Below are 12,543 nucleotides of genomic sequence, written 5' to 3'. Positions count from 1 at the left end.
TTTTACTTAAATTTAATTAACTTACTTTTTTTTTCATTTTCTGTTGCTATCACAAAATTTAACTAATTTAAATTTAAATAGGCATATGTGGCTAGAGACTATTGAATTGGAAAGCACAGCTCTAGAGCAGTGGTTCTCAACCTTAAGTGCACATCAGAATCACCTGGAGAGCTTGTGAAAACCCAGATTGATGGTCCCACCCCCAGAATATCTGATGCTGATCCTGCTGGCCCAACGACCACCCTTTGAATACCTCTGCTCTAGACTAGGCATCATCTCTGATGTGGTAAGCTTCAGGGTCAGCACAAGAGTCCCTCGTCTTGTCTCTGGGCAGTGAGCCTCAGTCCATCCCTAGTGCCAGCAGGACCCACCTGGTGGCACTAAGCTCCAATGAGATCTGAGCTTTCTCCCTGCAGGCCTTATACATAGACATTGCTGGCAGTGATTCAAATGGCTGCCATTGGGATACTCCAGGAGGTCCCCTGGGTTATAAAATATCATTCCCACTGATTCCCAAGAAGCAACAGAACATATTGGTTAAAAGCATGTGCTGTACAGCCAGACTAAGGGAATCCAAGCTGGCTTTGCTCAACACTGGCTGTGTGACTATGGGCATATAATTGCTTAAAGTTCATGCCTCAATTTTATCATCTGTAAAATGGAAGTAATAACAGTACCTACCACATAGAGAATCTTGTGAGAATCAAGTGCTTAAAACAGTCAACTGCACAGTGTAAGCACTTAGTACACATTGGCTATCATTACCCCTGCAATCCCAGCATTAGCAAATTGCTGCCTTCTGCTATGCATTTGCTCACCCTGCAGGTTCTCTGGAAATAAGCAGATGTTCCTGGGAAGCACACTCTGCCTACTGTACAATTTTGCTGAGGATTCAGGAGTACTCTGAGGTCCACTAGGGCATCCCTCTAGGTTATCCAAGGATGGAAGAAAGGTGACAAGGTAGGAGAGCTCCTAGAAGGTTGCCATACTCTTCATCCTCACTTCCCCATGCACAGGGAGAGCCAGGATGGGTCAGCCTACCTGTTTAGCATCTCTGTGTATTGATGCAGGTCCAAAGAGGAGAACAGACATCTACAAACCCAGGCCTGAAGCTAGCCTCCATGCAGTTGTCAACAGGGCCATAGGGCCAGGAAGGGAGACTGGGGACATTTGGCGAGGCTTCTCAGGGAAAGTCATTAGTCGAGGATGAAGTGATGCTAAGGCATATCCAGCTCTCTCCTTCCTGCTCCAACACTACCCCTACAGTGAGCCCATCAGCACTCTCCCCGGTTGGGCTTGTCCCAGACCCTCTTCCTCATTCCTGTGTGGCCATAGCAGAAGATGGCTGTACAGTCCAGAATTCCTGCCAAGTACCACCACACGCTGTAGTACCAGAGTCCCCCCGAACAGTGGTTCTCCCACAACCTCTCCTACTTGGTCCTGCTGAATATGCTATCATAGAACTTGGGTATCACCAGGACAGAAGCACACCCTCTTTGCCCTAGAAAGACACAAATTTTAAAGCATTCTGTCATTTTACCCATCATTTAAGAAGTCTTAAAATAAAATTTCCAAAATTATTATCAGATGTCAATTTTATTGCCAAACAAGGTAAATGAGTAAACAAGTAAATCCCTACCTCCCCCAGCCCCCACAATCCCAGGATTACTGCTTATTACCAGGTGAACCATTTTTCCAGAGCCCCTCATTTGGAATGGTTGGAAGATTGCCACATAGCAAGGACTACCCCCCAAAGGGCTACCATTCAAGCCTAGTGTCCATCAGGACCACTTGGCTTAAGGTCGATCTACCCCATTCCTTCCTTTACCATCTTCTCTAATTTAGGATATCAGTATCCACAAATTGAGTGCTATTTGCCGGATTGTGCTAACTGCTTTCCAAGAACTAAATGATTTAACAACTCCCTACCAAATAGGATCTATTGTCTCCATTTCACAGGGGAGAAGAGGAACGAGTTGAGAATAGCTTGAATAAGTCAAGACACTTGCTCCTTTGCCAAACTCTTTGCCTTAAGTTGTGATAACCACAGGGAATAGATTTTTCAGAATTTGGTGGATGTCAGTCATTTTGTTATACTATGTTCCTGAATGTTGGCATTTTGGCATCTAAATTCTATTTCTCAATACATCTCTGACACCCAGTGAGAGAATGCACTGGGAAGGAGAAGTGTAGTGGCAGCATGAAAACCCTTTGTCAATATGAGGCTCGATGAGGGATTTGGGAGATGCGGACACCATGCTCACAAGCCACAGCCTGAAGCAGCCTTGGGGCTGGAGGCAGGTGGGAGCAATGGAACTTTACAAGGGGCAGCTCAGCCTTCCCAGAGATTAGCCCTCCCTGAAAGAATAAGATGGCTGTAGTTCCTCCCTTTGCAAGAACACTGATGCTGGAAGCAGTAAGGGTGGGCGTGTGCATGTGTATGTGCATGCACGCTTGCACATGTGTCCTCAAACACAGAAATATGGATCATTCACAAGAAAGTCCTGTGAACTGTGTAAGTGTCTGACACAAAAATATGCCATCAATACTCTACTAATGGAGGGCTGGGCACCATGGCTCATGCCTGTAGTCCCAACACTATGGGAGGCTGTGGTGGGTGGATAACTTGAGGCCAGGAGTTTGAGTCCAGCCTGGCCAACATGGCTAAACCCCATCTATACTAAAAATACAAATTTAGCCGGGTGTGGTGGCATGCACCTGTAATCCCAGCTACTTGAGAGGCTGAGGCATGAGAATTGCTTGAATCCAGGAGGCGGAAGTTGCAATGAGCCAAGATGGCGCCACTGCACTCCAGCCTGGGCGATAGAGTAAGACTGTCTGAAAACCAAACCAAAACAAACAAACAAAAGATTGTATTAGTGGAGAGGAAGAAAGGCAAGAACACTTCAAAATGACAGCTAATTTAAAAATCACTTTGGATTAGGTTTTTGTGCTCATTTGAGACATGACTGTATTTGATGAATTGAAAAGTAATAATACTGCAAATGATAACATTATCAGCGTTTCTCTGAAAGAAACCATCCCACATTCCATATCCTAACATCTGCTACAGTAAAAAGATAGAGGGAAAGAGACAGAGACAGAGACAGAGAGGGAGACAGAGAAAGAGAGATGAATCACCTTCAACGGTATTGCCTGTCATGACTTTAAGAGAGGCAGCATTGAAAACTGGGCAAGAACTCTACCCTCTGTCCCAGCCCTGACCTATTGGAAACCAAAGCAGCACCAGGGATAGTAATGAAGGGTTGGGGGCTTGTTGGGAAGATGCATGGGGTTGGGAGGAGGTGTATGTAGAGAGAGATGCCAGGAAGCTCTGTGTAACAAGCACATATGAACTGATGAACTGCTCTTGTCTAAAGACACACATAACCAAAGCATATGATCAGGTGTGATATTCAGGTGCTATGCCAGACACCCAAGGCCGGATGTGACACATATAAGGCCTAAACGACATTTCTAGAACTGAGAGTTTTCTGCTTCTGGGTCCCTGAAAGCCCCTTTGCAGGTTGTGTGAAGAAACACCAAGTTTCCTTATGTTCCTCTGCCACATGTTTCGCTGGGTGAAGATGTGCTCATACAGCAGAGAAAGACAAGCCTGCATAGCAATCTTTGGGCTCAATTACCTGGAAGGCTTAAGAAGTGGGATATTCTGGTTTACTACATTCTTTTATGGATTCAGTATTGACCAGAAATTTCTTTTTGTTGAGACTTTTAAACTGGAAATGGTTCTGCAATTTTGACTTTCTTGTCTCAGCAAGAACAGTCAGATGACAGAGCTGGTACCAAATGATGTTTGGTGAATTAGGACTCTGCACAGCCTGAGGCTCGGTTCTCTAGGTCGAAGATCGTTATTTATGCTGCCTCTCTTAAACGCATGACAGGCAATGCCCCTTGAAGGTGATTCATCTCTCTCTCTCAGTTTATCTCTCTGTCTTTGTTTACTGAAATTTAAAGCTGATTAAGTGCATGGCATGAATTCGACCTGATTAATCAAGGCTTCTCCAAGAAAAAGAGAGCAACAGTGACTAAATGATGATTGAATGGTGGATGACTTGTCCTTAGGAAGCTGACAATGTTTGAAGTTAGTGCCTTGAGGGACCATCAGGTCTGCCTGCAGATGGATACTCAGGTGAGGTGGTTGTTCAGCCCAACATGGAAACAAAGATGTCGTCTGCTCATGACATTGTACATACGTGATCTCCAGGGTCAATGATCAGAGAGACTGTTTCTCCAGCACCAAGGGCAGTGCCTGGCACATAGCAGGGGCTCACTGAAAATATGTTGAATGAATGGAGTCCTGCCTAGCTGGTCTATACACATTTCCTCTGGTCACCATTCATTTGTCCATCCATCCCTCTGTCCTTCCCTCCATCCAGTATCTACATGCTTACCATATGTGAGATGTAAAACCATTGGCTGTAAGGGATTCTATGCTAAACAAGATACAGCCCTTTATTTAGAGTCACCTCTATTTCAATGGACTTTGTAAAGGTGAAGAAATACGTGATGGATTTTACAGAATAGCCTGAACACAGACTGCATTCTTATATATCTTCACTATCCCAGAGAGTCTTTGCCTTTAGCAAATCCTGGTTACTGCCCTCATTGGAGTCACAGTCTGCATGCTTCCAAAAAGAATCTTCCACCATCCTGTCTAGATAGGGTGTAGGCATTGGGTCACTGCCTGAGCAGGACACTAAACTAAGCTTCACTGATGATTTCATCTGAAATCGTTTTGTCCTTCTTGCTTCCATGGTAATGAACTAAACCTAAGCTTCTTCCAACGCCTCCCATACCTCCTCACTTCATTTCACATTCTCTGTTTTGTAGAACAAGGGGATGCTCCAAGAGGACAAATGTGATGGTCTGTGATCACTTCAAGGCTGCAATCTCCTGGGTGGTAAGAACACATCCAGCATGGTGCTGTAAAGCAAATTCTGAGCACTCGTTAGAATATCACTTAGGGACAATTCCACCCAGAAGAATATACATCAGGAGCCATTTTTTCCACCCACTATCCTTGTTCCACCTCCAACATTCTCTTGCTGCATTTCAGAATAGGAAACAACCTCTTCTCTCTGGCGTTGCTTCAAGAAAAGGATATAAACAAGGGGCCCAACAACGATTCTGGAAATTGCTTCTCCTCAGAAAGCAATATGGATATTTATCCTAGAATATGGAGGTCAGCCTATACTCTAGCAGATGGTCTAGAACATTCTTTATTGTCACTAGGTTTGGCTTCTGTTTTTGCTTCCCCCCCCCCCGGGTTTTACTATGTTGCCTGGGCTGGTCTCGAACTCCTGGATGCAAGTGATCCTCCTACCTTGGACTCTCAAAGTGTTGGGATTACAGGCATGTACCACCATACCCAGCCCTGTTTTTGCCTTAATTCTACTTGGCTATATGGATTTTTGTTTTTTGAAGAATCTAAAAGATTTTGCCTTTACACAGTGCATCTCTCTAAGTGCAAACTTCTAATTTGGTGAGATTCAGGTCTGGGCCTTTGCAACACATGGGATACTATAATTTGTGCTTTTCGAGACTACACCTTTCTGCAACAGGTCATGACAGTACATCACACTCTGTAACCTCAGTACAGTTACATGACCCTTCCTGTTTATAGCAATTGCACCTTTGGTTCCAGAGTTGTAGAAGTGGGGAACCCATCTGGATTCTGATTAACCCTCACAGTGTTTGTGTGACAGAGAGGGCAGAAATCATGATCCCTGATTCTACAGGTTGGGGAAACCAAGGCACAGAGAAGCAATCTACCCAAAGTCACTCAGTAAGCCAGAAAACAAACTGGGTAAAGGTCCAGGCAAGACCACTTATGTTCCTTTCAGTGCCTTGTCTGAAAAATCAGATTGCCTCCTCCAATGAATGCACATACTTTGGAAGTAAGTAGTTTTAAAGTGGAATTTTCTATGAAGGTTTCAAAAGCCCTTTACCAACTCAAGAACCACAAGGTAAGAACCAGAATCATATTAACCTTTTAGTTAAATGCTTCTGACTCATGGATAATACCAATTATTTCAACTCACTGACAATCTGGTTACCAACAAGGAGAAAATTTAAGGAAAAAATTCACCCATTCAAGAAATAAACCTCGGTACACAGGTTTATTTCCTTTCCTTGTTTCATGACATCTTAAACCTAACACCCAAGCACTGCTTCCTTCTACACAATACACCTTTTATACTTGTTGGCATGTGATGGGGTGGGAGTGAAGGGTTGACAAAGTGTGTGTGTATGTGTGTGTAAAAATCAGCCATTTCAGGGACAATTTTACCCAGCAGAATATATATGAAATACGTTTAATGTAGTAGTTCACTACCCTGTTTCCTTTCTTTCTATTTTTTTGGTAACTTTTTATTCCTGATCCTGGTTTAATGTAAAAAGTGATGTTTTACTTCCCACCTTCCTTGATGAAGGCAGAGTCAATGGGTGGATATGGCAGTGGGGCAATTTCAGCTTAATGGAAGGGAAGCACTCTAAGGGTTAAAATTGCCTGATGACAACTGAATGTGACCTTTTGGACCATGGAGTGACCTGGTATTGCAAGTATTTCACCCCAGAGGCTAAATGACCATCTGTCCACTATGCACTGCCCCTTCCAACACTAGGGATCCATATTCCCAGAAAGAAACTAGGTTGACAGCAATCCTCCTGCCTCCCCCTCCAGGTCAAGAAAGGCACAAAAAGGACCAACAAATAATACTGACATGGTGCTTTGGATCCAGGAGGCCTTGCGGTACCAGGAGAGGAATACTGATGGTCCCATCTGGAGAATGGGAAAGGTGAGGCATTGAGAGGGTGAAATACTTTCAGGCATAGTTGAGGGGGTACCAGGAAATTTAACGGGGAGACTCTTTTTCCTGGGGGCAGGTGGAGAAGGTACACGGCCATTGATAGTGAACACAACTCTCAACAAAGAGGCAATTCCAGCTCTTCGGCCACCACAGTAAAGCAGCCAAGGATACCCTAATTGTCCTCAGAGAAGTGATGATTCCTTCACAGAGGGAATCCTACACTCCAAACTCTCTGGGGCCCACCCTTGAGACTGCATGCAGGGCTGGAGATTTAGGCAGGAACAGCCTGGGCAGGCACGTAAGGTAGCTCTGCTTCTTAAGGCATGACTGCTGTCTTCATGGAGTGGGCCCCACCCTGCAAGGAAGCTTAATGGAATAGAACACTGCTGCCAAAGGAATCCACCCCCTCCAGGGGCTGGGGGCTTCTATTAAAGCTAAACAGCATCACCAAACCAACCAATTTCCTGTGCCACTTGGTAGAATAAGGAGGGAGGGGGCAAAGGACAAAAATCGAACATTATCTGCAGATGATTGTCTAACTAGAAAATCCAAGGGACTGAACTGAAAAACTATCAAAACTGGTGAGAATTTGGTCAGGTGGCCGATTAAAAGTCAGGTCTAAAAAATCAACTGTTTTTTGGATCATTTGGGCATTGCTTGACACCCTGGAGGAACTGTGTTTTTCTGGGAGGCCTCCGCGCTTTGTGCAGCTTGCCATATTTTGAAAGATGGAGGTGAGCCAGGGTGATGTTCCCTCAGCAGTAGCAACTCTGTCTCAGACACCAATGTCGAACAGGTGCCTGGGGCAACTGCTGCAGAAGGGGTGGGGACAACCACCTCTGCCCTCTCCTGGGGGGCTCTCTCACCAGTCCTGATCAGCCCCTTTCTCCCAAGCTTCTCTATTCCAGCCCAAGAGACACATAGGAAAGTCTGGCAAGGGTCAGTGCAGGAGCCATCAAGGGTGGATGCGGGCAGATTGTGCTGTCATCTCCAAACGAAGTAAGTTTTAAAAACAAAGAGGGCCAGCTGATAGGTCCCACATGTCTGTACTGTTGTTGCCTCATTGGTCAGAAGCCTTGAGAGGCCACCGCGCTGCGCACTGAGCAGGGACTCCCACGATGGTCAAAGTGGTCCAGGGAGGCCCCACGGGGCTGTGCTTGCCAATCTGACTAGCTAAGAGTTGCAGTTATTTGCGGTCCAGGCTGGCGTGTAGCTGCGCTTCCCGCACCATACGGTCGAAGGAACGTGTGTTGGTCTCCTCCCGCACCTTCTCGCGCACGTGGAAGGAGGCCCGGGCTGTGGAGCGGGAGCTCTCTAGCGCACTGCGCCGTTCCCGCGACAATTGCTCGCTGCGCTCCAGCTTGCGCCCGATGGCCTGGAGTAGCTCTCGCCGGCGGCAGTCTTCGTCCCTCTCCACCTTCTCTTTGTTGGCACGCTGGGCTCGTTCCTTCTCCAGCCGGCTCTGGCCCACGCGCCGCGCCTTCTGCTGCACTGCTTCCTCGGCCACCTGCGTCGCGTGCTGCAGCCGTCGCTCCCCCGCCCGGGCCAGCGCCTCCAGGTGCGCCTGATGTTCCCGCTCTTTGCGCTCTGCCGCCTCCTTGGCCCGCCGACCCTGCAGCTCCTCTCGTCGGGCCCGCTCTCGCAGCTCCCGGGTGCGCTGCTCCACCAAATGCTCGTAGTTCTCCTGCGCGCGGCCCAAGCTGGCTTCCAGCGAGTTCCGCAGGCCCTCTCGCTCCTGGCGCTGCTGCCGGGCCCGGCCCTGTAGCAGCGCCTCGTGGCGCGCCCGCTCGGCCCGGCTCAGCTCCCGCTTCTCCCGCTGCAGCTGACCCTCCTGCCGCTGCTTGGCGCGGGCCGCGCGCTGGGCGCGCTCCCTGCGGATCTGCTCAGCCCGCTCCCGCCCTTCCTGCAGGCCTTCCTCACGTTGCTTCAGGTTCTGCTCCTGCTGAAGCTTGCGCAGCCGATCCTCCCGGGCCGTGCGCTCCGCCCGCTCCCGCCGCAGTAGGCCCTGGCGCTCGGCCAGCTCCCGCCGCCGCTCCTCGCTGCGCTCGTACTGCCGCTGCCGCCGCCGCGCCGCCTCGCGCTCTTCGCGGCCACGGCGGCCTCGCCGCTCTTCCACCTGCGCGGCCCAGGCTCTGCGGCCCTGCTCCAGGGCGAGCTGCTTCTCCCGCTCCTCGCGCTCCCGCCGCTGCTCGGCGCGCACGCGCTGCAGCTCCCACTGGCCGTGCGCCGCCGCGCGTTGCTCCAGCAGCAGGAGCTCCTCCTGGTGCCGCGCCAGCATGAGCGCCGCGATCTTCCGGTCACGTTCCGGCACCCTGCGCAGGCCGCGCTCTGCACGCACTTGGCGCACGATGCGCTCCACGTGCTGAGCGGTCTGTGGCGAATGGCTCAGGTCGCCGAGACTGAAGCTGCGGCCGGTGATCGGAACCAGGGTCAGGGCGGACGGGCGGCCCGGAGCGTTGGTGGTGGAGGACGCCGACCCCGCCGGGCAGCTGTTCCTGGCCGAGGCCCGAGGCGGCCAGCGCAGCTCCCTCAAGCTTTCCCCACTGTAGGATGACGAAGATGCGCCCGACTCGGAGCTGAGGGCGCCCTCACGCCGGCGGGACAGTGAGTCCAGCGAATGGCTCTTCCTGCCTGTCCGAGAACCCGCTGGCGGAGGTTGGGTCCGGGTGGAGGAGGGACTGGGGGAAGCCTTGCGGGCCGTACGCGGCGCGGGCGAGGCCGGAAGGCTGGCGCTGCTGCAGCTGCTGCTGCTGCCGGCGCTAGGTGCCGAGGTCGCGGCGGCGGCGGCGGCGGCGGCGGCAGCCGCCGCGGGGCCCAAAGGTGTGAAAAGGCGCCGCTTCTCCTCGCGCATGATGCGCTCGCGCTCGGCCCGGCATTGTTGCAGCTTGGCGCGCCGCTCCGCCTCGTAGGCCTCATACAGGCCAGTGGCCACCCGCATGGAGCGGCCCGGAGCCTCGCGCACCAGATCGGCCAGGGCCCGTGGCAGCAGCTCCACCGGCTTGACCGCACAGCGGGCACAGGCCTCTAGCGAGCGGGGGCTGGTCAGCACATAGCGGCTGCCCTCCGCCTCCGGGCAGTCGAAGTTGAAGAGGTCGAGGTGCAGCAGCGGGGACTGCTCCCGCCGCCCGCCTTCTGCGGCTGCACACGGGACTTCTGCCTTGCGGGGCACCGCCGCGGAGGCCGAGGCCGAGGAGGCTGCGGGCTCCTGGGCGCCCTGGGCATCAGGGGGCACGGACGCCGCGGCCTCGTCCCCTCCGGAGTCACCGGGCTCCGCTCCTGCCTTCTCTTCTTCAGGCACCGGGTCCACCATGGCTGAGCCCAGTCCTTTGTTGGAATCTCTGCGGATCACAAGGAGGGACATCGAGGAATACATCTGAGAGCTGTTCCCCCCTCCTCATCCATAGTCACCCCATCCCAACTTAATCCGCTTTCGGATTAGGCTCAGAGGCTTTGGTGGAACGTAAATCATAAAACCGATGTCGGAAAGCCCAGGCTGAACGCCAGAACGGGGATGGGGGTGGGGCAGACACTCGTGTTCAGAGAGCAGCTTGGGTCTCCCTCAGCCCCGGAATGCGGGATGGAGGCCTGTGGCGAGGCTCCGCTGGGCACCTGGCCTGCTAGATGCATCCCCTTTCTGCTGCAAGTTAAGATGAAAAGATCCAGGTGCAGGCAGGAGCTGGCGAGGGAGGCGCTGGAGGATTCCCGGGAGGATTAGCGTATTTGTTTGTGGCTTAGGCGGGCTACTGGGGATGCAGCTTTGCAGGAACAAAAAAGCAAGAGGCCTGTGCATCCCAAGGGACCCCATTTGCCTAAGGGAAGAAGTTTATGGTTGATTTCCCCTGCCAAAGGAGACTCGGGCGCAGGGCCCCCGGGTGATTAAAGGGCTGGGAGAAGTCCCCAAAGGCCTTTCCGGGAGGGGTAATGGATTCTTGCTCTAGCAGCTCTGGCGGGGCTTGCCGAGGGCTCTGCATGCTGCCTCCGCCCCCACCTCCACCCCCACCGGGTGTTTGCTGGAGATGGAGAAGGTGCCTGGATGCTCTCAGACGCACCGGATCTCCTCCAAGTCTGAATGTGCTAAAGATACCATCCACCCCAGTCTGGGTTCAGATACCCGCCCTCGGGTGCCCTCCGAATTCCCCCACAGCATCCCAGTGGGTGGGCTCCCGGAGCGCAATGAACCTGGCCGCCCAGGTTCCCGCAGCTCCCAGTACCCGAGCCAGTTTACTCACCCCGCGTCCTGGGCTTCGGCCCCGCGCCAAAGGCTTTTGTTCGCAGCTTGCCGCTGTCCCCTGCGCTTCTTCAGTCTCTGCGCCGGCGGGGTCGGGTTACTGCCGGCTGCAACCGCGAAAGGAGCCCCATCTGCCGCCGCCAGCGTCTCTCCATGGGGTCTGCGAACAGGGCGCGCGCACCCCAGATGCTACCTACACGCAGGAGGGGGAGTGCGACAAAGTCTCCCTGAAATAACGCGGCTCTGCACCCTTCCCTCACACTGATTCTTTAAAAAAGATGCCGGGTTCCGTCGCTGCTGCATCGCTCTACACCTCTACAACCGCGGAGGTACCGCGGGTCCCACGCTGCCCCCTGCGCCTCCTGGCGGACACTCGAGGGTGCTGGTTTGTTTGCTTCCAGGACGAAGGGGAAATTTTTGTTTAAATGTATATGCACACACACGTACGTATGCATATACACACATATAATATGTATATATACACCCTACACAGATACAGGTAGATGTAGGTATAGATATGGATAGATACTGATATATAGATCACCAGGAAACCCTAGTCTTTCAGCAGCCTAACTGGGAAGAATGAAGGAATTGCTCAGATTGTTTCTAAAGGAAATCTTGAGAAGCAAACAAACTTGATAGCGAATAATTGGGTGGAAATATGGCGCCTGATGCAAAGTGTGATTTTTTTCCAATGAAAAACTAAAAACAGGCTGGGCAAGGTGGCTTACGCCTGTAATCCCAGCACTTTGGGAGGTCGAGGCCAGTGGATTACTTGAGTCCAAGAATTTGAGACCAGCCTGGACAACATAGCGAGACCCCGTCTCTAAAAAAATTTTAAAGAATTAGCTGGGGTGGTGTCCTGTGCCTGTAGTCCCAGCTACTCCAGAGGCTGAGGTGGGAGGATCACCTGAGCCCAGGAGGTTGAGGCTGCAGTGAGCCATGACTGCACCACTGCACTCCAGCATGGGTGACAGAGTGAGACTCTGTCTCAAACAAATTAAACAAAATAAAAACAAACAAAAACTAAGAACACTCATAGGTTTGAGGCAGGTGGAACATGTGTAACTGGTGTTTAATGCAATGTTTTATGACTTCCTGGTTATAGATAATAATTATAACCAGTTAGTGCCATAGAATGAGTATTATTTTGAGACATCTCCTGCCCACCTCTTTTCCATTTTGAGTGGTAGTGGCCATAGGAGACAGATTGGAGGAGTGCTTGATGGAGGGAAGTTGAGGAAAGGATGTGATAAAACATTAGAGGGCATGTTGAACTATGCATTGAATAACCTTGGCTGGGTGTGGTGGCACACACCTGTAATCCCAGCACTTTGGGAGGGTGAGGCAGATGGATCACTTGAGGTCAGGAGTTCGAGACCAGCCTGGCCAACATAGTGAAACTCCATCTCTACTAAAAATACAAAAATTAGTTGGGTGTGGTGGCATGTACCTGTAATCCCAGCTACTCAGGAGGCTGAGGCA

At 51.3% G+C, this 12,543-nt stretch overlaps 2 protein-coding genes across 15 annotated transcripts in view; both read right to left on the bottom strand.

Moving 5' to 3' along the window:
• Nucleotides 1–12,543, bottom strand: part of ERH (ERH mRNA splicing and mitosis factor) — an 892,055-nt gene that overhangs the window by 184,882 nt on the left and 694,630 nt on the right. The gene's annotated exons all lie outside the window — the stretch shown is intronic.
• CCDC177 (coiled-coil domain containing 177) lies at nucleotides 6,322–11,397 on the bottom strand. 2 transcript variants are annotated; one of them, XM_050797361.1, is made up of 2 exons: nucleotides 11,060–11,397; nucleotides 6,322–10,168 (listed from the first exon to the last, which is right to left on the bottom strand). In XM_050797361.1, exon 2 carries the CDS (start codon nucleotides 10,138–10,140, stop codon nucleotides 8,017–8,019), a length of 2,124 nt encoding a protein of 707 aa, XP_050653318.1. In that variant the 5' UTR covers nucleotides 10,141–10,168; nucleotides 11,060–11,397; the 3' UTR covers nucleotides 6,322–8,016. The 2 variants fall into 2 exon arrangements, with proteins under 2 accessions (XP_050653318.1, XP_050653317.1); XM_050797360.1 differs by lacking the exon at nucleotides 11,060–11,397 and having other exon boundaries at nucleotides 6,322–10,234.

The sequence above is a fragment of the Macaca thibetana genome, chromosome 7, assembly GCF_024542745.1.
Source record: "Macaca thibetana thibetana isolate TM-01 chromosome 7, ASM2454274v1, whole genome shotgun sequence".
Lineage (NCBI taxonomy): Eukaryota > Metazoa > Chordata > Mammalia > Primates > Cercopithecidae > Macaca > Macaca thibetana.
This window is presented reverse-complemented; position numbering and strand designations above follow the sequence as displayed.